Source organism: Xiphophorus hellerii, chromosome 24, assembly GCF_003331165.1.
Source record: "Xiphophorus hellerii strain 12219 chromosome 24, Xiphophorus_hellerii-4.1, whole genome shotgun sequence".
Taxonomy (NCBI): domain Eukaryota; kingdom Metazoa; phylum Chordata; class Actinopteri; order Cyprinodontiformes; family Poeciliidae; genus Xiphophorus; species Xiphophorus hellerii.
Window position 1 is genome coordinate 8,936,889 of NC_045695.1, and position 25,165 is coordinate 8,962,053.

A 25,165-nucleotide genomic window follows, 5' to 3' on the forward strand; every position below is an offset into this window, starting at 1 on the left:
TTGACTAGGCCATTCCCACACAGTTCTACAGTTAACCAAAGCAGTTCTAGCTCTGTTTCTAGGGTTGCTATAGGGTGAAGCTTTGCTTCCGTCTGTATTTGGACATAACATAATGCAACCACCATCACGATTTCATAATCGTGGTGGCGATTATGAAAGGCAACTTGTTCTGTTTTTCACCATATGAGGCCAAAATCGTGATCATCTGATCAGGCTACCTCCTTTCGCATTTTTGTGTTTTTTTTATATGTCCCTTGCGGCGAACAAGACTTCTCCTTATTGCTTTCTTCTAAGAGTCGCAAACGTTTTCAAAATCGACTTTTTTTTTTTCTTGTCTCGGCGACAAGTTTCAGGTGATTCTGAACATGTTTGTGCAGATGAACCCTCGCCAGTGGGCTCACATCTCTGAGAGCGCCAAGGACCTGGTGAGGCGCATGCTGATGCTGGACCCTGCAGAGAGAATCACAGTCTACGAGGCCCTGAACCACCCCTGGCTGAAGGTGAGCCACAAACACACACACAGCTCCTGGTACAACTGGTGTTAAAAATGTTTTTAAATCAGCAACTCCAAAATAAGAATAAGGCAGAAGGAGGAAAGGTTAGCTTTTCACATTCACCTTTCTGACATGGGTTCTTTTTGATGCTGACTCGAAAAGCACTTCCTCCCGCTCAAAACCACAGCGCTGCTTTCACATCCGTATGGCTGCAGCCTCATCTGCTTTTTCTCTCTGCGCGTTTCCAACTCTAGGAGAGGGACAGGTACGCCTACAAGATCCACCTGCCGGAGACGGTGGAGCAGCTGAGGAAGTTCAACGCCAGAAGGAAGCTGAAGGTCAGCAGACTGCTGATTTTGAAGCCCGGATTAGAAACTAGCAGGATCAGCATGATTGGTGATAAGAGGAATTGACACCTCTGCTGTTCTGTGCAGCTGCCTTCAATAACCCACATTTTGATTCTTGGCAAAAGCTTTTCTCTGAAAGAGTTAAAAAAAAAAAAGTACACCCTCTTGAGGTTTCATACACCACACACACGAGGGTCTGCTCAGGTTTCATGTAAAACCCGTTTGATCTGCCGTCTATTTCCCAGGGTGCAGTGCTGGCTGCTGTTTCCAGCCACAAATTTAACTCCTACTACGGGGACCCTCCAGAGGAGCTCCATGACTTCTCAGATGACCCCACCTCCTCAGGTAAACCACACACAGCAAATGTCGCCACCTCGTCTCTGAACGTTCTCGTTCTCCCCATCATATACACACTAATGTGTGCAGCAAATAAAAACAAAACATCAATGTTTACACTTCTGGTTTCTGCCCTGGTGTGACGGTCAGCTGTAGCAGCAGAACTTCCCAGTTTTAATGGAAACATATATATTGCAACACAGCCTCACTTCTCTGTCTCTGCCTCTGACTTTCACTTCCTGCAATAAGAAGACTCTATATTGGCATATTGAAACCTTGCGTGTGTGTGTTCACATCCTGCAACAAAGAGCAGGCGTGTTTTAGTGTTGCCTGATGAATGGCTCAGCCAGACAAACTAAAAGCATCAAGCATGTCCGTCCTGCTGAGGTTGGCACTCTGTAGCAACCACACTTCCTTGAGGTTTATTTTAGCTCCTGCAGAGCTTTAGACAGGTTGACCCACTCTAGATCCCTCTGTTTTCCCTCAAACTCTAAATCCACATTTTGCAGCAAACTTCCTCTAATTTTAGCCTCTCTTTTTGTGGTGTTCTGTTTTTTTTCCTGCTCTGCTGTCTGTAGGACTGCTAGCTGCTGAAAGTACGTATCCCCCTCCTACCCATGCTTAGAGTGTTCTCATAGCACCACTTTGCATTATAGATGCATTTTCCTTCATGTTGGTGTTGAATGATGCAAACACTAACTCCATCCTCCTGTGTCTCCCTCAGCGTTTATTTTTCTGTCTCCCTTTTGAGAAATCTGATGTAACCTTTTTTCTTTGATTCCAAATGCTTTCCCTCTGAACCATAAAGATGATTTGCTGTTTACACGCATCTTTAGAAAAACTTTTAAGAACAGTATTCATCAGTGTAGATATGAATTCGCTTTATATTAATCTTGTGATGCATGTAAACACACATGTAAAATGTTTTCATACTGTTATTAATGAGTAAATTTGCATGCTTGCTCCTGCTGTATTTTTGTTTTTGCCTAAAATGCAACCCTGGCTCTACTTCATTAAATTAGACTTCTTTATATCCTCTCTTCAGCTGCATTTTGTGCTAAATTGTATTGTAAACTTGGGGAAAATGTTGATCTAACCATTTAACAGAACTACTTTAATTTATTTTTTGTTTTATTTCGTTCCATTTAACATCATCCATTATGGTGCCACCTTTAAGCTGAGTTAATATCTGTGACTGGATACATTTTTAAATAATTACTCTTTTGGTGCTTTGGATATAGCATCTTGTAAAAAGTATTCATACTTCTGGAACTTTTGCACAAAGTTTTTGCTCATAGAGGTCAGAGGTTAGCAACCTTTGCAATTTAAAAGTCACTTTTGACCTCACTGCTACAAAGTGAAATTTGTTTGTAGGTGCAAAAAAGGAAGACATTATATACACATTTAATGAAATGTGTAATTTTCAAGTTGACCTAAAATGCTTGGTTCATCATAGCGAGAAAAAAAAGACAGCTGATTGAACTTTTTCCATAAATATAGAAAATGAACTAACATCCATAGCCCATTTAACATAAAGCACATAGTTTGAAGATATTTTTAAAGGCTTCTGTTGGTATTTTATGCTTGAAAACATACAACATAAAATAACTTCTAAAATTAAATTCTCTTATTGCTTTCACTATTAAAAACACTTCTTCTTTGGTTTTATGAGTCACACGCGATCATTACGTTGCAGAAAATGACCTAAGCCGAAAGGCCAAGCAAGCAGACCATTAGAGAAGCAAACAAGAGAAAATTTGAGCTTGAATTCAGAAGTATTTAGAAGGAATTATTTTTTGTTACCAGTTTGTCATACAAAAACAGTTTTATATGACAGTTTTTAATACATTAATGCGATAAAGGTTCAAGGTGTGTGAATACTATTTGATGTAATTAGCTGCTCTGTGCAGTTTAAGGTTTATCTTAGAGGGTGTGTGTTCCAGAATCCATATATCAGATCCCAACTCTTTCCTGATTTATTTTCCACATATTTTTCTTGAGTGCCCCTCACCCAAACTGTGATTTTTTTGAAGTGACTTTCCTCTGACTTTTCTATTGATGCCATGTACCGCTGTTTCTCTGGTTTTGCTGCATGTATGGGCGATGCAGCAGGTACTTGGGGGTTAAATAGTTTTGTGTGTGTTTTTCTGTGTTATGACTCCTTTTGTGCATTTTTTTTTGTGTGGCACTTTTTTTCTTTTGCTTGTTTGTAGATGTTGTTGCAACCTTTGTGTCTGTGACTAGATGTTTGGTGTTTTCGTGTTTGTCTAGTGCTGAATGCTCTGTGTCTTTGTGAATATGTTTGGCTACAGTCAGGATGATGGTATAATGTGTGCATGCATGTGTGCTCAGGGGCAGTATCGCAGGTTTTGGACAGTTTAGAGGAGATTCATGCGTTGACGGACTGCAGTGAGAAAGACATGGACTTCCTGCACAGCGTCTTCCAGGATCAGCACCTCCACACCCTGTTAGATGTGAGTTAATCTCAACCTTTTTCTTCTGTAATATCAAAACTGTCCACTAGATGTCAGAATCAATCAGGAATATGTTTAAGTTGTTGCTTTTGTTGCTATGCTTGGGCTGTATTGTCATCATTATATTTTTCAGCTGTATGACAAAATCAATACCAGGTCGTCCCCTCAGATTAGAAACCCTCCAAGTGATGGAGTGCAGAGAGCCAAAGAGGTGAGGCAGTTGATTTTCATACACTACCCATTTTATTATCTAAATGCTACAAAATAACACACTTAATGTCTGCGCAGGTACTGGAAACCATTGCCTGTTACCCGGAGAACATGGAAGCCAAGGAGCTCAGGAGGATCCTCACGCAGCCGCACTTCATGGTGGGATCATCTAGTACAACATCCACTCCTAATTCTCAAAGAGATCCATGTTGCGTTGAGTGTGGGCTTATTGGTGTGTGTTACTGCGACCCGGTGTGTCAGACGCCAGGGCTATATGGACAATCCACAGAAAGCTGCTTAGCACCTGAGCTTGGCGAAGCCCCAGTGGGTGATAGACGCATGCAGAGGAAGCGACGCACAGAGCGAGTCATTCGGCGCTCTGCTGTAAACCTGAACACGGTGTGGTTACGTTTTTAGGTTTGCTGTCAGAACCGCCGTGATAAACGGGATACTATTGTAGGGCTTGAACAGACCTGAGGCGGACACTGTTGAGGCTGGAATCTGTGAAGAAATCAAGGTAGTAAAATGGCTTAGTGGCTTGTTTTTAACTGTTTATTCAGTTGTGTAGATATGTGGTTTATTTTTGTAAACTGTAAGGCTAATGGTTGTATTACGCTGCTGTAGTGGCATCATAAGGTGTGTCCCTGTGCTGATCCAGTGTGTGACACTTACCAAAGCCGTCACGCTTCAGATTTGGTTCAATCCAATTAGGCCGCTCTGCTCTCTGACCCGAACAGACTCGGATTGTCATCCCGACAGACATTTTACCTCTGTTGCTAGCAGAGTGATTGCAAAAGGATTTAAAGTGGCAGCACGAGGAAAAACATGCCTCTGCTAATGTTAGGATCTCTGATTTCTCATTGACATAGTGAGGCAAACGGCTATGACTTGGAATATCTGGTTGTTACTCTGCGATCTCAGCCTTTTGGATGATCTCTGCCCACCCAGGCTCTGCTGCAGACCCATGATGTGGTGGCGCACGAGGTTTACAGCGACGAGGCTCTGAGGGTCACCCCGCCACCCACTTCCCCTTACCTGAACGGAGACTCCCCAGACAGCACCAACGGGGACATGGACCTGGAGAATGTGACCAGAGTCCGGCTGGTCCAGTTCCAGAAAAACACTGACGAGCCAATGGTTTGTAAACAGAGAAACGCATGTTTTCCGTTTCATCAATATGATCTTCTGTTATTGACCTCTGTTCCTCTTCTTGTTGTAGGGCATTACTCTTAAAATGAATGACCTCAACCACTGTATTGTGGCACGTATCATGCATGGTGGAATGATTCACAGACAAGGTATGTGCTCATTAGAGTTTATCTAAGTCTTTTCAATCTGGATCTATTTTAATTTCATTTCTTTCTCAGGGACGCTTCATGTTGGAGATGAGATTCGAGAGATCAATGGCATCAGCGTAGCCAATCAGACGGTAGAACAGCTGCAGAAGATGCTGGTACGTCACATCACCCAAGTAAAAAATTTAAAACGGTATTTGTCCAGCATAAACTATAGAATGACGCGAGTTTTTTTTAGCACTACGTGTTAGAGAAAATCATTTTCTGTGAGAGTAATTCATAAGCACCACAAAATTTCTTGGTAAGAGAAAAATTTCTGTAAATTGTTCAGATAAATTTTAGAAAACACAAGTCTTAGTCCCAGAAAATGAATTAATAGTTTTATCTAACCTCCTAGAAAGTTTGAGGTAGGTTGTATATCTAACTCCTTTACCTCCAGGCAAAACTAACAGTAGTTAGCGGTTAGCCTACGTGTTATGTAGTGCTACCAAGATGCGGATTTCCATATCTCAGTGATGATAGTTTTGTCTTGTGCTTTAATGTTGAAATAATGTAATCTGATCTCAACAGAGGGAAATGAGAGGCAGCATCACTTTTAAGATTGTACCCAGTTACCGCTCCCAGTCAGTCTCATGCGAGGTACGGCAGACAGAATTAAGGTTTTCTTTCTTATGTCCCGACGGGGAAATAATTAGTTCTTTTTGATTTGCTGTTGCAGAAGGAGTCGCCAGATTTGTCTCGCCAGTCACCTGCAAACGGTCATGCTAGTGTCACCAGCTCCATCCTGGTATATTTGACTGTCATTTTCTCTCTTTAAACATGTTTTATTTTAGAAGGATACAACATCTTATGAGAAAAGTGTATCAAAAATAAAAGCATACATTATCTGACAGCATATTTTCGTTCCCTCTCAGGATTTGCCTTCGACGATTCAGCCCAAAGGCCGTCAGGTGAAACTCGCTGTTCTATCTCAGCAGTCTGTCGGTTCCTCTCCTTGCCTTTCAAATCGCAATTTTTGTAAATGTGTACACAAGGCGGGCTACTTTGACTGTATTCCAACATCACACACACAGACGTATAAAATGCAGTATGGATATTTGTACATAACATCCTCTTATGGGTCCCCATCACACTTCTTTTGTTTATGAGCGTCAATTTTCTTTTTCTACTGCATGATACATGTGTGTGTGATGCTCTCAACCCCTTAGATCTCCAGACCTGCCATCAAGGACAAATTGTCCATCAAGGTAAGAAGTAAAACCAAGTGGATCCTCCCCCCCCACCGTTTTTTTGTAGAAGTAGATCCCAGCCCCCATTTCACACTGCACAGTTTGGTACGTCATCACAGTGTTGTTCTGATCCCGTGCTGCTTCTCAAACCTTCACTAGTGGTCGTGATAGGCCACAAACAATTGGTGCACACGCCATCAACCCAAACGGACACATCCGCAGGCAAAGACGCAGAACAGCTCTTCGTACAATCATCTCTGTCCATGTGTGCGCTTCTCTTCCTGCTTCGGCTTATATACACCTGAGCTTCCAGTAGCTTTCTTTCTTCTTAACAATTTTGCAGTCCTTTTTTTTTGTTGTTTTTATATGAGCAGCTTTGCAAATCCTCTTCTCTCATGGCTGCAGGACCATTCTGTGCCACGTCAGTAGGTAAAACACTTGGTTTTCTCTGTGTTGCGCCCGCAGATTTACGTACGCGCTCAGTTTGAGTACGACCCGGCGAAGGATGACCTTATCCCTTGTAAGGAGGCGGGCATTCGCTTCCGCGTTGGCGATATCATCCAGATCATCTCCAAGGACGACCACAACTGGTGGCAGGGAAAGCTGGAAAACACCAAGAACGGCACGGCCGGCCTCATCCCCTCGCCTGAGCTGCAAGAGTGGTGAGAACAATTAAAAAAAAAACGTCTCGGAAATTCTTTAAAGAAGATGTTTAAAATATGTAGACATACATTTTTGTTAAAGTTGCGTTGCTTTTGTGTCTTCAGGCGTGTAGCGTGCATAGCGATGGAGAAAACCAAGCAGGAGCAGCAGGCCAGCTGCACCTGGTTTGGCAAAAAGAAGAAACAGTACAAAGATAAATATCTGGCCAAGCACAATGCAGGTAAGAAAAACAACTACCTCTTTTTAACTTTGCTGAATGTTCATACAATAATATTATGTAAAGATTGTTAAGTAGTGAAAAGTTTGGCTTGTGAGATAGGATTTAACCTCTTTGTGCTTCTCAGTAGTGCCAGTTGTTTTAACGATGCAGTGAAGTATAGCAGGTCCAATCACATTGCTGCATTTAGAAACGGTTCAGACTGCATGTGTGTGTTTTCCCTCTGAATGCCCTGCTGCCAAGTTTTTCAGTGACTAACAGCTTGTGCTGTTGACAGTTTGTTGTTAATGTGTTTTTAGTTGAATTGTTGTTCTTTTATTAACCCTTCCGCTCCCACCCCTTTGTCCATATTTCATGCTGTCTCTTACCCAATGACATGGCTGCATGTAAGTAAAGTTCTGTGTTCTTCCTTCTCTTTACTCTTACTTTGTCCTTTTTCCTAATGTTTCCTTGACTTTGAATGAGGACTGCTTTGTTATGAGATGCTCAGATGTGATTTGTTTAAAGCAATGTGATTCAGATTGATCTGTTTTTCAATCTGACTGAGGCTTAGTTACAAATAGGACTGATTTAGTGATTAAGTACTTGATTGGGGCTTCATTGTTTTTGATATAACTAATTATTAAATATATATACCATGTTAATGTAGCCTTTTTCCTCTGTTCTTCAGTGTTTGATCAACTAGATCTGGTGACATACGAGGAGGTCGTCAAGCTGCCATCGTTCAAGAGGAAAACACTTGTCTTGCTTGGTAAAAAACTGAAACAAGATGTAAATTTGTTTTAAGTCATAATTACCTCTAACGAACGCTTGAAGTAAATCAACTTGTGCTCTGAGTTTTATTGTTCTATTACTTTAAAATATTTCTGTGGTGTTTTTCTGTGTAGTTGATCAGAATCCATCAGTAAAGTAATGCCAAAATGGGTCACAGTTTGCTAATTAGTGTTTGTTTCTGAAATTTTACATGTAAGCTACAACTTGCGTGCGCAGTGTAGTTTATCCAATTAAAAAGGGAGCAGAGTATTGTTTAATTGTAGATGCAATCTAAAGCAAAAATTCACAATTTCTCTCACATTCTTGGTTTCCAACTAATTAATTCAGACATTTGCTGCTTCACTGGGTTGTTGTAGTGGCCCATAGCCACTAACATAACATTTGTTTCCTCTGTTAGTTTCTTCCTCAACTGAACTAAAACCACTTTCAACAGTAACGCATTACAGGACTTCTGCAATCAGCAGAGCTATGTTAACTGCACTATAAAGTGCTGAGTCATGGAGTCTTAAACCTGAATGCATATTTTTCCCACACTTATCTAATTGCATTTCAGTTTCTAGAAGGAGTTTAGAAGCCCACAATGTGACTTGTAAGAGTTCTTACTAACATTGTGAATGAAAATGCCAAACTTACAACAAAGTATTAGGGCAGTGATAAATGAAATGGGGGGGAAAAAAATGTGGCCACAGAAATTTCTGGCAAAAAAACCTTTGATATTCTGTGATGTCAAAAAGTTTTAAATTTGCATGAAAAATGACAGAGAGAGAAAAGCCTCTTAAATGTTCCCAGTCAAAATTCAGACATTTGCAACACAAGCTTACACTTTGGAAAAATGGAGATGCGCATCTCAGAAATGTAACACTTCAATCTTAGAGGCATTCTGGGATTTTCAGTCACAAATGTCCGGCGTCACAAACTGTAACAAAAAAATTCCATGCAAAGTTTTGACTTTGCAATGTAACAGAATATCCTTTTTTTTATACAAATGTACAACGTTTTGACATCAGAGAATATTCAAGGTTTTTGAACATTTAGTCCTCTGTGGCATTTTTTTTTCTTTGATCTACAATGGCCTAAATCTGTCTTAGAAACTTTCAAATAAATGCCCAAAAGGCTTCCATACACAAACTACAACAAAAAGCTTTTTCATTTTGAAAGTACTACAAGTACAAGTACTAGTTTAATTTTGTGTACGGAGCTATTTATATGTTGTTTAAATGAATCCTCTAATGTCTTGTGTGAACATTCAGGTGCTCATGGAGTCGGAAGGCGGCACATCAAGAACACACTCATTGCCAAACACCCAGACCGCTTTGCCTATCCAATTCCTCGTAAGTACGTGCAAATGTTTTAGGTGGTTTTTGTAACCCGACCTTGAATTGATGCCCGCCTATTTGTCTCTCGGTTTAGACACCACTCGGCCTCCCAAGAAGGACGAGGAGAACGGGAAGAACTACTACTTTGTGTCTCATGACCAGATGATGCAAGACATCAGCAACAACGATTACCTAGAGTACGGCAGCCATGAGGACGCCATGTATGGAACGAGGCTGGAGACCATCAGGCAAATCCACGCTCAGGGCACGATCGCCATCCTGGATGTGGAACCGCAGGTACTCCAGGAGGGCGTTCCTGTCAAAAATAAATAAATCTATCAAACTTGAATACAAAAAAAAAACGTCATTGTCGCCTATCAATCTGGAAAGGGTTAAAAAGACATTTCCAAATTGAAACTATGACCCTTAAGTTCTCCTCTGAAAAATAAGTAAAGTTTGATGTTGTATTCACTCAGTTATATTAATCTGATATTAAAAATGTTTCAATCTAAAATATTGATGACCAAAAAAAGCAAAAACAAGCAATCTAGGGGAAATGAAACACCTTTTTCTCAAAACTGCATGGAGAGAGAGAGTTGATTTCTTTTGAAATATTTCATTTAGCAACATTGACAACCTGGCAATAAAGATAAAGTAAGTGAGCACTAAATCTACAGAGACGTGAGTGACTTACTTTGGCTCTGAGGCGGCCTTCACAATAGATAATAAATATGCAAATTAAACACTTGTAGTTTTAAAAATTGCATGTTGACCTGATAATTTTTTCAGGTTAATGGCAATTTATTTTAAAATCCCGTCTCTTGATTGTAACAGAGACGACCAAGAGACCAATTAGCAATAACCTAACAAATCTTATCGCTAATAGGACTCTATGCAGGTGTCATTGATTTGACGTCAGAATAACATCTTTAAGTCGAGCTTTTTCTTCCCCATCAGGCATTAAAGATCCTGAGGACCGCAGAGTTTGCTCCGTATGTTGTTTTCATTGCGGCCCCCACCATCACCCCGGGCATGACTGAGGTACGGTCTCCCTGTAACATCACTGATCCTGCTTGTTTACATGCGTCCTACTTCTTAGTTTGGATTCAAAAGCAATTCATCAATTATTGAGATTAAAGGAATATCTTGTCTCAAGAGAATCAAGCTGCCAACTGAATTCAAACAAAGAAAACAAATGTTAAGCCACCCTTTGCTAACCTTTTTCTTTCTTTCATGCTTTATTTCTCTATAAATATCCTGCTTGTTTTAAGCATGTTTGTATTTTCTCCGGCATGCTTTTTATCACTTGTACCTAAGATCCCAAAGTGGTGCAGAAAATTGCCTGTAAGTATGGATGTGTGAGCTTTGTGTCTGTAGTGACATTTGTTGTTTGTATTTCTCAAAAAGTTCCATTAGACCCTTATTGTGACCTTGTAGCATTACTGTTTCCTCTGAATACATCTCATCCCTCAACATTAAAGGAATTTAAAAAGTTTCCTCAGCAGGTAAATTGCAATCAGAGTTGATGATGTGTTGTCTATTCTGTCCTCCACCCCGCAGGACGACTCCCTCCAGAGGCTCCAGAAAGAGTCAGAGATGCTACAGCGAACATACGCTCACTATTTCGACCAGACCATCATCAACAACGAGATTGACGACACCATTCGCCTGCTGGAGGAGGCCGTGGACCTGGTGTCCAGCACCGCTCAGTGGGTTCCCGTCTCCTGGGTCTACTGACAAACATCCTCCCTGTCCTCCTCCCTTCACCAGGAATCTGAACTCTGTCACTTCCTCGACTTGCGTCTCTCATTAGTCTCGTTTCTGTAGATAAACTGATGTTTAAAAAGTGGGGAAATGAAGAACAATGACTGCACACTTCATCCCACCTCCTACCCATCTCTCAATAGCCTGAAAGGCTCATTGACATGTACATATATACATATGTGTGTATATATAAATGATAAAACTACATGAATATGGTTCTGTCCTCTTAGTCGAAGGTGGGGAGTGGTGGAGCAGTGTAGTAGATATTTTGTAATTTTCATTTTGTAATCGATGGATGGATGAAAATATTGGAAAAGGCAATAGCAAGCATGACCATAAAACAGTCCTATGGAGTTGCCTGTGTGTGTGTTGGCCTTTTAAAGGCACTTCTTGTGGTACTGTGTGTTCTCTCTAACATCCCCCCAGACCCTTGGCCTCTGTGACAAACAAGCCGACCTTTGAAGCACATTTGAAGCTGCTACCGTGGCGACAACTCCCTGAGCTCTCAGTGTAGGTTTGGTTGAAGGAAAAAGCACTGCAAACCGGTTCTCTACCCCCCCATTATCTATTATTTCACTGACCCTCTGTGCCTTTCAGTCTGTTGAAGGAGCACACTGCATCCCTCTGTTGCTGTTGTTTCATGCCTCCCCTGACAAACCACTGACGGTCTATTGTTTACATGTCGGTTTGCACAAAATGGACAATGAAGAAACATACAAAGAAAGAGTACATTTTATCATCTTGGCTTTGATTTTATTCTGCCCTCTAACCTACAACGCAATCAAGAGGTACCGACACGATTCCTTAAGACACAATCAGCAGATGAAAAGCACCGACTTTAACTAAGATGGGCTCTAAAACTGGAAGATGACCCAAAACCAAAAGGAGAACCTGCCTTACCAGAGCCTGGAGGGGGCAGAAAACGTTCTTACCACCTATGCACACCCCTGGTTTCTGCCAGGCAGACTGCCACGACCGTGTTCTTCTAGCCCAACAGAGAGCCATTGCTTGTTAAAATGACAGAAAAGAGCTTTCAGCCCTAAAGCCACCGATTCAGAACTGTTACCTGTCGTCTTTAAAAAATATGAAAAGTATTCTTGTTTTGGAGGCAAGAAAATAATTTTGTGTGTAAATGTCTCAATGGTGCGTACGTCATACGAGTGAATTACCAAGAGCCAGTGTATATTAACCCTGAAAAGAAGCTCAGTATGTGACATAACTTTCTCACACTTTACCAAAAGTGGCACAGCGCTCCCCTACCTGCAGTCAGAAGGAGGCCTGATGACATTAAATCTAAAGAGTTTTTTGAACTTGTGGTGTAGCAGCTGTTTTGGCCACTTTCAGTGTGGTGTTTTATTTCATGTCCTGTGTAAATTACCTCTGCAACGACAGAAGCAGCTCCTCTGGAAAAAAAATGTTGTTCTTTTTGTTATTTCATTTTTAAAGAAAATATATTTCCTTTTACGTGTTTAAAGTAAAATGCATTGTCTTCCTTTTTTTTTTTTTTAGTGCAAGTTAATGTGTGGTGTACTTTCTGCGGCATCTGCCTTAAACAGTGCTTTCATTCAAAGGTGACATCACAAGCACTTGGTCAGGTAATTATGACAGTCTGAGGGGAAAACTTACTACCGTTTGTTTCCTGCAACCATGAAAATATAACCAAAACCAACCAAATTTACTTAAAGAAGATCTAAAGTAGGCTAAAAGATATATAAGAGCAGTTGTGACAAAATGAACACAGTGGGTGTACATTTGGGTGATATTTAAATATTTTACTATTAACAGTATAACATCTATGCAGAATCTTTAGACACTTCTCAAATCTTATTAGTTAAGTATTTTTTCAGCAATAGCCAAACGTCTATTCCAGCAAATATCATTGAAGATATTGTCCCACAGTAAAGTAGAAGCTGGTTTGGGTATATGATCTCTTATTGTTTGTTCAATACATTGATTAGTTTTTGTACTTAAAAATGGGTCAGAGTTACCAATGAATAATTGTTGAACAGAGGAAGACGATAACATTTTCACCCCAGAAAATGGGGAATAGCCTCAAATACACTATAGGCAGTGCAGGAAATTATGTGGTCAGAAATTTATTATAAAAATATCTTCTTTGTTGAAAAGTTTATGTACACAAACAATGCCTCTGTCCAACCATTTTCAAAGAAAAATACATTTATGTTTAAAGCAGATCTCTTTGTTATTCCAAATGTATTTGTGTGGGGAAAAGTTATGTTTGTATATTAAATTCCAGCATAGCAATAGCTGTTTATGGAAACTGGAAAGTTTAACTGGGATGTTTCAATACTATAGCTACAGTACATCTTAAAAGAAAAGATAAACCACCTAAAACCTCAAATACATAGGTTGATGTAAAGTTCTACATAGAGTTTGGATTTAGAAGATACCTTTTGATCTACTTAATTTTAATATTATACATTAACCCTTTCATGCATAGTGGTCACTATAGAGGACAGCTATCTAAAAGCCATTTTCTTGTGCTTCCTGTGGATTTTTATGTTATAAATGCACACAGACCACTGAAGTGGACACTAACGCATCATAAAATATACCATCAACTACTGGCCATCAGCTGCAAATGCAAGAAATTATTTTTGTTAAATACAATATGGCCGACAGACAAAAAAGCATGAGAACTGACCCGGTCCCTCCTTCTACTGTAGACGACTCTTGCAAGTAAAAAAAATATTGTGACATCAGATAACCCCTAAGGAACAATACTACTGATGTAGTTTTCAAATAACAACTTTGTATTTGGACAAAATTACAATTGATCACATAAAAATAAAAAATAAATTATTTTTACAAAAAAATTTTCCTACCTTTTTTTATGCCATAAGAAAAAAATTTTTAAAAATGGGAAAAAAATGCTGACACAAAGGATCATAATCCATGCATGAAAGGGTTAAATCCACCAAAACCCAACTTATTTCTCATTACATTTTTCAGAATAAGGTTAACCATTTTTCTTCCAAATAAAATCAAATAATATGTTATCTACTTTTGAACTGATTTCATTGGAAATCTCAAGTGCTGAACTTGCTTATATACCAGACTGGAAAGACCTTTAGCTTTAGGGAGCAGTACCTGACCAGAGATGAATAAATCTCTCTGTAACCACTATTGCAAAGGGGTAATAACTACTGACCCTTTGCGCGTGACGTCATTCTCTCCAGAACAACACCCATTATGGACATTGTTTAAAGTCCATAATGGACATCAAAACAACCAATGTGCTCCTTTAAAGCTAGTCTAAAAAGAGCTGTCTGTAACCTATCGGCACTACATAGTTGATTTCACTTTAGGAATGGTCACAAGGTGCTGTGGAGTCGGCTACATAAACAGAAGGATAGAAACCAAATTTGTCTAACCATGTTAGCACATGGTTATAAGTTCTCCACATGGAAATATCTCCCTGGATGGACATTTGTGGAGGTTCAGGTACCTACATTCCTTGGTCAGCACAATGGATTGAGTTTGCACTGTGGGCACATTTATCCTGATTGATCCATGACCAGAACTTGAACACCAGTCTTATAGTTTCCAAAGCACAGACTCGAACCATTGTGCCAAGCAAGCACCTAACGTATACGACTGGGTTCAAGTTGTGCTCATGGCATGGTTTTCTTATGACGAAGCTGTCATGTATTTGTAGACATTTGAACACCAAGCTGGTCAGCGGATTGTTTGGCACAATGGTTTGAGTTTGCGCTTTGGATACTATGAGACTGGGTTCAAGTCTTGCTCATGGCAATGTTATAAAATTTAACATGAAAAGCCTATGTTGTGGTATTTGTAGAAGTTCGAGCGCCAGGCTTGTTGGGTGCTTGGTTGGCACAGTGCTTTGAGTCTGTGCTTTGGATACTATGAGACTGGGTTCAAGACTTGCTCACGGCAATGTTTTAAAATTTAACATGAAAAGCCCATGTTGTGGTATTTGTAGAAGTTCGAGCCCCAGGACTGTTAGGTGCTTGTTTGGCACAGTGGTTTGAGTCTGTGCTTTGGATACTATGAGACTGGGTTCAAGTCCTGGTTGTGGATCAATATGCACAAACTCAATCCATTGTACCAACCAAGCCACATGGCAATGTTTTAAAATTTAACATGAAAAGCCTATGTTGTGGTATTTGTAGAAGTTCGAGCACCAGGGTTGTTGGGTGCTTGTTTGGCAGAGTGGTTTGAGTCTGTGCTTTGGATACTATGAGACTGGGTTCAAGTCCTGGTTGTGGATCAATATGCACAAACTCAATCCGTTGTACCAACCAAGCCTCATGGCAATGTTTTAAAATTTATCATGAAAAGCCTATGTTGTGGTATTTGTAGAAGTTCGAGCACCTGGATTGTTAGGTGCTTGTTTGGCAGAGTGGTTTGAGTCTGCGCTTTGGATACTATGAGACTGGGTTCAAGTCCTGGTTGTGGATCAATATGCACAAAGCACAAACTCAATCCGTTGTACCAACCAAGCCTCATGGCAATGTTTTAAAATTTAACATGAAAAGCCTATGTTGTGGTATTTGTAGAAGTTCGAGCACCAGGATTGTTAGGTGCTTGTTTGGCACAGTGGTTTGAGTCTGCGCTTTGGATACTATGAGACTGGGTTCAAGTCCTGGTTGTGGATCAATATACCCAAAGCACAAACTCAAGCCATTGTACCAACCAAGCCACAGGCAAGGTAGGCACTTGCAGGAGAGGGTAGGAGGGAGGCAGGAGAGGAAGGCAGGGCAGAGTAGGAGAGAGGCAGGAGAGGAAGGCAGGGCAGAGTAGGAGAGAGGCAGGACAGGAGGGCAGGAGAGGGGAGGCAGGAGAGGAGTCGAGAGGCAGGAGAGGAAGGCAGGGCAGAGTAGGAGAGAGGCAGGAGAGGAAGGCAGGGCAGAGTAGGAGGGAGGCAGGGCAGAGTAGGAGGGAGGGAGGCAGGCAGAGTAGGGGGAAGGAAGGCAGGAGAGGAGGCAAGGGCAGAGTAGGAGGGAGGCAGGAGAGGAGGCAAGGGCAGAGTAGGAGGGAGGCAGGAGAGGAGGCAAGGGCAGAGTGGGAGGCAGGGGAGGAGGGCAGGAGAGGAGGCAGTGGGAGGGGAGGAGGCAAGGGCAGAGTAGGAGGGGGGCAGGAGAGGAAGGCAGGGCAGAGTAGGAGGGAGGCAGGAGAGGAGGCAAGGGCAGAGTAGGAGGGAGGCAGCAGAGGAGGCAAGGGCAGAGTAGGTGGGAGGCAGGAGAGGAAGGCAGGGCAGAGTAGGAGGGAGGCAGGCAGAGTAGGGGGAAGGCAGGGCAGAGTAGGAGGGAGGCAGGAGAGGAGGCAAGGGCAGAGTAGGAGAGAGGAAGGCAGGGCAGAGTAGGAGGGAGGCAAGAGAGGAGGCAAGGGCAGAGTAGGAGGGAGGCAAGAGAGGAGGCAAGGGCAGAGTAGGAGGGAGGCAAGGGCAGAGTAGGGGGAAGGAGGGCAGGAGAGGAAGGCAGGGCAGAGTAGGAGAGAGGCAGGAGAGGGAGGCAAGGGCAGAGTAGGAGGGAGGCAGCAGAGGAGGCAAGGGCAGATTAGGAGGGAGGGAGGGAGGCAGGCCAGCCCTCCTAATCTGCCCTGCCCTCCTTCCCCCTACTCTGCCGCCTCCCTCCTACTCTGCCCTGCCTGCCTGTCCTCCCCTCCCCTTGCCCCCTCTCCTACTCTGCCCTGCCTCCCTCCTACTCTGCCTCTCCTCCCCTTGCCCGCTCTCCTACTCTGCCCTCCTCCCCTTGCCCCCTCTCCTACTCTGCCCTGCCACCCTCCTACTCTGCCCTTGCCTCCTCTCCTGCCTCCCTCCTACTCTGCCTCTCCTCCCCTTGCCCGCTCTCCTACTCTGCCCTCCTCCCCTTGCCCCCTCTCCTACTCTGCCTGCCCTCCTCTCTCCTACTCTGCCCTCCTCCCCTTGCCCCCTCTCCTACTCTGCCTGCCCTCCTCTCTCCTACTCTGCCCTCCTCCCCTTGCCCCCTCTCCTACTCTGCCCTGCCTCCCTCCTACTCTGCCCTTGCCTCCTCTCCTGCCTCCCTCCTACTCTGCCTCTCCCCTACTCTGCCCTCCTCCCCTTGCCCGCTCTCCTACTCTGCCTGCCTTCCTCTCCTGCCTCCCTCCTACTCTGCCCTGCCTTCCTCTCCTGCCTCCCTCCTACTCTGCCCTTGCCTCCTCTCCTGCCTCCCTCCTACTCTGCCCTGCCTTCCTCTCCTGCCTCCCTCCTACTCTGCCCTTGCCTCCCTCCTACTCTGCCTGCCCTCCTCTCTCCTACTCTGCCCTCCTCCCCTTGCCCCCTCTCCTACTCTGCCCTTGCCTCCTCTCCTGCCTCCCTCCTACTCTGCCTCTCCTGCCTCCCTCCTACTCTGCCCTCCTCCCCTTGCCCGCTCTCCTACTCTGCCCTTGCCTCCTCTCCTGCCTCCCTCCTACTCTGCCTCTCCCCTACTCTGCCCTCCTCCCCTTGCCCGCTCTCCTACTCTGCCTGCCTCCCTCCTACTCTGCCCTGCCTTCCTCTCCTGCCTCCCTCCTACTCTGCCCTTGCCTCCTCTCCTGCCTCCCTCCTACTCTGCCCTTGCCTCCTCTCCTGCCTCCCTCCTACTCTGCCCTGCCTTCCTCTCCTGCCTCCCTCCTACTCTGCCCTGCCTTCCTCTCCTGCCTCCCTCCTACTCTGCCTCTCCTGCCTCCCTCCTACTCTGCCCTGTCTCCCTCCTACTCTGCCCTTGCCTCCCTCCTACTCTGCCTCTCCTGCCTCCCTCTCCTGCCTCTCTCCTACTCTGCCCTGCCTTCCTCTCCTGCCTCCCTCCTACCCTCTCCTGCCTTGCCTGTGGCTTGGTTGGTACAATGGATTGAGTTTGTGCTTTGGGTATATTGATCCACAATCCGGACTTGAACCCAGTCTCATAGTATCCAAAGCGCAGACTCAAACCACTGTGCCAAACAAGCACCTAACAATCCTGGTGCTCGAACTTCTACAAATACCACAACATAGGCTTTTCATGTTAAATTTTAAAACATTGCCATGAGGCTTGGTTGGTACAATGGTTTGAGTTTGTGCTTTGTGCATATTGATCCACAACCAGGACTTGAACCCAGTCTCATAGTATCCAAAGCGCAGACTCAAACCACTCTGCCAAACAAGCACCTAACAATCCTGGTGCTCGAACTTCTACAAATACCACAACATAGGCTTTTCATGATAAATTTTAAAACATTGCCATGCGGCTTGGTTGGTACAATGGATTGAGTTTGTGCATACTGATCCACAACCAGGACTTGAACCCAGTCTCATAGTATCCAAAGCGCAGTCTCAAACCACTGTGCCAAACAAGCACCTAACAATCTGGGGGCTCGAACTTCTACAAATACCACAACATAGTCTTTTCATGTTAAATTTTAAAACACTGCCATGAGGCTTCGTTGGTACAATGGATTGAGTTTGTGCATTGGGTATATTGATCCACAACCCGGACTTGAACCCAGTCTCATAGTATCCAAAGCGCAGACTCAAACCACTGTGCCAAACAAGCACCTAACAATCCTCGTGCTCGAACTTCTACAAATACCACAACATAGGCTTTTCATGTTAAATTTTAAAACATTGCCATGAGGCTTGGTTGGTACAATGGATTGAGTTTGTGCTTTGGGTATATTGATCCACAACCCGGACTTGAACCCAGTCTCATAGTATCCAAAGCGCAGACTCAAACCACTGTGCCAAACAAACACGTAGCAATCCTGGTACTCGAACTTCTACAAATACCACTACATAGGCTTTTCATGTTACATTTTAAAACATTGCCATGAGGCTTGGTTGGTACAATGGATTGAGTTTGTGCATATTGATCCACAACCACGACTTGAACCCAGTCTCATAGTATCCAAAGCGCAGACTCAAACCACTGTGCCAAACAAGCACCTAACAATCCTGGTGCTCGAACTTCTACAAATACCACAACATAGTCTTTTCATGTTAAATTTTAAAACACTGCCATGAGGCTTCGTTGGTACAATGGATTGAGTTTGTGCTTTGGGTATATTGATCCACAACCCGGACTTGAACCCAGTCTCATAGTATCCAAAGCGCAGACTCAAACCACTGTGCCAAACAAGCACCTAACAATCCTCGTGCTCGAACTTCTACAAATACCACAACATAGGCTTTTCATGTTAAATTTTAAAACATTGCCATGAGGCTTGGTTGTTACAATGGATTGAGTTTGTGCTTTGGGTATATTGATCCACAACCCGGACTTGAACCCAGTCTCATAGTATCCAAAGCGCAGACTCAAACCACTGTGCCAAACAAACACGTAGCAATCCTGGTACTCGAACTTCTACAAATACCACTACATAGGCTTTTCATGTTACATTTTAAAACATTGCCATGAGGCTTGGTTGGTACAATGGATTGAGTTTGTGCATATTGATCCACAACCACGACTTGAACCCAGTCTCATAGTATCCAAAGCGCAGACTCAAACCACTGTGCCAAACAAGCACCTAACAATCTGGGGGCTCGAACTTCTACAAATACCACAACATAGGCTTTTCATGTAAAATTTAAGAAATTGCCATGCGGCTTGGTTGGTACAATGGATTGAGTTTGTGCATATTGATCCACAACCAGGACTTGAACCCAGTCTCATAGTATCCAAAGCGCAGACTCAAACCACTGTGCCAAACAAGCACGTAGCAATCCTGGTGCTCGAACTTCTACAAATACCACTACATAGGCTTTTCACGTTACATTTTAAAACATTGCCATGAGGCTTGGTTGGTACAATGGATTGAGTTTGTGCATATTGATCCACAACCAGGACTTGAACCCAGTCTCATAGTATCCAAAGCGCAGACTCAAACCACTGTGCCAAACAAGCACCTAACAATCTGGGGTCTCGAACTTCTACAAATACCACAACATAGGCTTTTCATGTTAAATTTTAAAACATTGCCATGAGCAAGTCTGGAACCCAGTCTCATAGTATCCAAAACACAAACTCAAACCACTGTGCCAAACAAGCACCCAACAAGCCTGGTGCTCGAACTTCTACAAATACCACAACATAGGCTTTTCATGTAAAATTTAAGAAATTGCCATGCGGCTTGGTTGGTACAATGGATTGAGTTTGTGCTTTGGGTATATTGATCCACAACCCGGACTTGAACCCAGTCTCATAGTATCCAAAGCGCAGACTCAAACCACTGTGCCAAACAAACACGTAGCAATCCTGGTACTCGAACTTCTACAAATACCACTACATAGGCTTTTCATGTTACATTTTAAAACATTGCCATGAGGCTTGGTTGGTACAATGGATTGAGTTTGTGCATATTGATCCACAACCACGACTTGAACCCAGTCTCATAGTATCCAAAGCGCAGACTCAAACCACTGTGCCAAACAAGCACCTAACAATCTGGGGGCTCGAACTTCTACAAATACCACAACATAGGCTTTTCATGTAAAATTTAAGAAATTGCCATGCGGCTTGGTTGGTACAATGGATTGAGTTTGTGCATATTGATCCACAACCAGGACTTGAACCCAGTCTCATAGTATCCAAAGCGCAGACTCAAACCACTGTGCCAAACAAGCACGTAGCAATCCTGGTGCTCGAACTTCTACAAATACCACTACATAGGCTTTTCATGTTACATTTTAAAACATTGCCATGAGGCTTGGTTGGTACAATGGATTTGAGTTTGTGCATATTGATCCACAACCCGGACTTGAACATAGTCTCATAGTATCCAAAGCGCAGACTCAAACCACAGTGCCAAACAAGCACCTAACAATCTGGGGGCTCGAACTTCTACAAATACCACAACATAGGCTTTTCATGTTACATTTTAAAACATTGCCATGTGCAAGTCTGGAACCCAGTCTCATAGTATCCAAAACGCAAACTCAAACCACTGTGCCAAACAAGCACCCAACAAGCCTGGTGCTCGAACTTCTACAAATACCACAACATAGGCTTTTCATGTAAAATTTAAGAAATTGCCATGCGGCTTGGTTGGTACAATGGATTGAGTTTGTGCTTTGGGTATATTGATCCACAACCCGGACTTGAACCCAGTCTCATAGTATCCAAAGCGCAGACTCAAACCACTGTGCCAAACAAGCACGTAGCAATCCTGGTACTCGAACTTCTACAAATACCACTACATAGGCTTTTCATGTTACATTTTAAAACATTGCCATGCGGCTTGGTTGGTACAATGGTTTGAGGTTGTGCATATTGATCCACAACGAGGACTTGAACCCAGTCTCATAGTAGCCAAAGCGCAGACTCAAACCACTGTGCCAAACAAGCACCTAACAATCCTGGTGCTCAGACTTCTACAAATACCACAACATAGGCGTTTCATGTTGAATTTTAAAACATTGCCATGTGGCTTGGTTGGTACACTGGATTGAGGTTGTGCATATTGATCCACAACCGGGACTTGAACCCAGTTTCATAGTATCCAAAGCGCAGACTCAAACCACTGAGCCAAACAAGCACCTAACAATCCTGGTGCTCAGACTTCTACAAATACCACAACATAGGCTTTTCATGTTAAATTTTAAAACATTGCCATGAGCAAGACTTGAACCCAGTCTTCTTGTGCCCAAAGCACAGACTCAAACCATTGTGCTAAACAATCCACTGACCAGCTTGGTGTTCAAATGTCTACAAATACATGACAGCTTCGTCATATTATATTTTAAAACATTGCCATGAGCAAGACTTGAACCCAGTCTCATAGTATCTAAATCGCAGACTCAAACCACTGTGCTAACCAAACACCTAACAATCCTGGTGCTCGAACGTCTGCAAATACCACAAATTTGCGTGCAGGTAGGTTTTTCCTTACGGGATTTTAAAAAAACATGCCTTAGGTCAGGTCTTGAACCTCAGAAAATGAGCCACGAAGCACAGACTCAATCCATTGTGCCAAACAAGACACTGACAATCTATTGGCTTGAACTTCTACAAATACCACATAATAGGTTCTTCATATGAAATCTTAAAACCATGACTTAAGTGGGGCTTGAACAAAGATCAATGTACAGGAAGCACAGACTCAATTCTCTATGCCAAACTAGCACCAAAATATACTGGCGCTTGACCTTCAAATATATCCAGATGTGTTTTTTATATAATTTTTAAAATACATTTTTATGCCCTTTTTGTCAAAAAAGATCTTGATTTTTTTCTAGAAAAAAACTCCACAGTATTCAATATTTTTTTTTAAAAAGTAAAAAAAAACAAAAACAAACCTAGAATATCTTTTGATGTGAATGTTCAGAATAAAGCTATAATATAATAATTCAAATGTGGCATAAACATAAGAAATTTGTGAGGACTCATCATTGTTCCTTCTGCCTTCAGTTTCAGTCAAATATTATTGACAACTTGCAAACTTGAATGATATCAGAAAACACACCAACCAAAGTGCAACAGTGTTGTACTTCAACCAAACTGAAGTACAACACTGTCGTATTTGTTTTCCAGGTTTCAGAAAAAGCTAGCTTAAAATTGGGAGGCAAAGCAGTGAGCAGAAGCAAGCTATCACTGGATCTGGATTCTCCAGGATTTATTCCAACATTACACTTTTTCCTTCAGTAAGATTCAAATTCACCTATTGATATCGAAGTTCAGCTACTCAAATGTTTGCTCTGTATACACCATTCATTCAAAGCACAGATGATGTTTAGCCCAACAGAGAAAATAGAAATAAAGGTTCCAGCTGCATTAATAAAATGGAAAACCTTCTTCATTTAAAAAACATTATACAACTTTGCTGCTATTGGACAGTTTTGTTTATATCTAATAGTATTGTTAGCTCTATGTCAAATCTATTTCCAATATTTGCTCCATAAGAAACACATTCAGCTTAGGTTTAGAGGAAAAAAGTTGACTTCCTCTTGTGGTGTTTGTATGCTTATGTTTATGTGCTTGCAGATCATATTCTCTAATTTCCTGTCAACTTTTAACATAACCCCCCCCCACCATCCCAAATTAACGTGTTACTTTCCCCCCTTACTATAGAGATTAATAATTTCTGCATTTCTCAAAGGGGTAACTTGTTTATTTTTGATTATACAGATCAGCAATAACTTGTTGTATGTGGCTTAACTTACCTCTAACTGATGAAGACTGGAAATTCTGGTTCTTCTCAGCTCTATTTCTGCACTTCATACTGGCATTCACGACTCAGTTTATCTCTATAGCACAATAACAAAAAGTAAACATCAAAACAATCTAGACATTCCCCATATGGCTGTAATTTGTTTTTTTTCTTTAGAAATAAATTTCTTGGAATTCAGTTTTAATGAATGTTTTGCTGGGCTGCACAGTGGCGCAGTTGGTAGCACTGTTGCCTTGCAGCAAGAGGGTTCTGGGTTTGATTCCTGGCTGGGGTCTTTTTGCATGGCGTTAGTTCTCTCTGGGTACTCCGGCTTATTCCCACAGTCCAAACACATGACTGTCAGGTTAATTGGTCCGTAGGTGTGAGTGTGTGTATGGTTGTCTCTGTGACAGACTGGCGACCTGTCCAGGATGCACTCATGCCCTAAATGTTTGCTGGCGATAGGCACCAGCACCCCTCCTGACCCCAATAGCGAAAAAGGTGTACAGAAAAATCTACATATTTTTGTATCTATAAATCTTTTCACTTACTAAATTCAGTACTGAAAAAACTTTTTACAAAATATTCTTATTGAATGAGTCAAACATGTAGTGGCGCTACATAGACGCCAGGTGACGCTAAAATATCTTCCCATCAAAGGCAAACACTTGCTAAAAGTGCAGTAAAGCCGGTGTTCTGACTTGTGACAGGGACGTTTACGCACCGAACGCCAATAGATTAATTTAGCATTAAAGACACTTTGCACTTTAGTCGCGTCTTCATCTTCCCAACGCGACTGTGGAATTGCTCATTTAAAACACCTGGATGAGTTTGGTGGAGCGACGCTCCTTATGTGTTGTGATTGGCTGATTTTTCCTTCAATCAAACTGACGGACTAACGCGAGTAGCCATTGGCCCTGGTTGAGCGAAAGTATGAAAGATAAATATAGACTTTTGTACATTTTGGAAAGTTTCGAGAAAAATGAATTACATAATTATAAGTTAATTTCTTGTGAATTATTTTTGTTGAGAAACTCATGAATCTATACGCACACACACAAAACGATAAGAATTCAGACCCTCTGCCCCCCAATCTCTCATAATTCAGATATCAGATTCTTTCTCCCAACGAATTGTGACTTTTTGTCTTTGAATTTTGTCGGAGACAAAGTATTTTCAGTGGTCCAGTTACTTCCAAATGTGGCGTCTTGCAACACGAACAAAGGTATATTCAGTCCTTGTTCCTTGTATCATCCCACTTTATTCATTCAAGAGTTGTTTGGATTTTTTTTTTTGGTGAGAATTTAATTGCTATAGAATATATATTTTTTTCTAAATAAAAAATAGATACTTTCCTACTGCATATCAGTGTAAGCAAAAGAGCCAAATCCTTAATGATAAATCTATTTCAAAGAAACACCCCATTTACAGGCTCTAAAAGGATTTAAGATTTTAGCTGGAGCAATTTGGACAAGTAATAAAACGTTTTTATTTCTTCCGTCATATTGTCTTCTGTTCTCAGCAAATGTCAATTGCGACATGCTTCCAGCAGATGGCAGCGTTTTACTGCAAATTTCCTGATAGCCAAGTTTCCTTGTGCATATTTTAGGAGAAAAACGTTGAATTTCAACTTCAGATTTCATCTTCCGTTTTGATCAGCTGACACAGTAAATATAACACTATATTATATAGTGACAGGAGCACTTTTGGAAAGTAAAAATCAAAGTGAAGCGTTATTGTAGATCCAGGGAATTATGTTGTGCTGAACCATGGTGAGTGCAGGATTACCTCAAAAGTGGGTTAACAGCTGCCTGCATTGCCTCTGCAAACGCTCCCAGCTCTCTCTCTTTCTCTCCGTGCACAGACAATTGGCCTGGTTCTCAGAGTGGAAGACGTGTCACACAAGGCACAGGGCTGCTTATAACAAGACCCTGTGGG

General features: G+C 42.2%; 1 protein-coding gene across 12 annotated transcripts in view; it reads left to right on the plus strand.

Moving 5' to 3' along the window:
• LOC116715846 (peripheral plasma membrane protein CASK-like) overlaps positions 1 to 13,312 on the plus strand; it is a 34,561-nt gene extending 21,249 nt beyond the window's left edge. For 3 of the 12 annotated variants that reach the window (XM_032556539.1, XM_032556540.1, XM_032556550.1), the window contains 21 exons: positions 378 to 500; positions 749 to 832; positions 1,087 to 1,186; positions 1,756 to 1,773; positions 3,527 to 3,651; positions 3,785 to 3,862; positions 3,940 to 4,020; positions 4,810 to 4,998; positions 5,081 to 5,159; positions 5,229 to 5,314; positions 5,727 to 5,795; positions 5,875 to 5,943; positions 6,071 to 6,106; positions 6,365 to 6,403; positions 6,851 to 7,047; positions 7,153 to 7,268; positions 7,936 to 8,016; positions 9,290 to 9,370; positions 9,450 to 9,652; positions 10,313 to 10,396; positions 10,916 to 13,312. In XM_032556539.1, coding sequence (XP_032412430.1) covers positions 378 to 500; positions 749 to 832; positions 1,087 to 1,186; positions 1,756 to 1,773; positions 3,527 to 3,651; positions 3,785 to 3,862; positions 3,940 to 4,020; positions 4,810 to 4,998; positions 5,081 to 5,159; positions 5,229 to 5,314; positions 5,727 to 5,795; positions 5,875 to 5,943; positions 6,071 to 6,106; positions 6,365 to 6,403; positions 6,851 to 7,047; positions 7,153 to 7,268; positions 7,936 to 8,016; positions 9,290 to 9,370; positions 9,450 to 9,652; positions 10,313 to 10,396; positions 10,916 to 11,092 — 2,115 coding nt within the window. In that variant the 3' untranslated portion in view covers positions 11,093 to 13,312. Of the gene's footprint in view, positions 1 to 377; positions 501 to 748; positions 833 to 1,086; positions 1,187 to 1,755; positions 1,774 to 1,794; positions 3,290 to 3,526; positions 3,652 to 3,784; positions 3,863 to 3,939; positions 4,021 to 4,809; positions 4,999 to 5,080; positions 5,160 to 5,228; positions 5,315 to 5,726; positions 5,796 to 5,874; positions 5,944 to 6,070; positions 6,107 to 6,364; positions 6,404 to 6,850; positions 7,048 to 7,152; positions 7,269 to 7,935; positions 8,017 to 9,289; positions 9,371 to 9,449; positions 9,653 to 10,312; positions 10,397 to 10,915 lie in introns of those variants that run through there. The other 9 variants (XM_032556542.1, XM_032556541.1, XM_032556547.1 and 6 more) reach the window with 9 other exon arrangements.
• Positions 13,313 to 25,165: the final 11,853 nt, after the last annotated feature.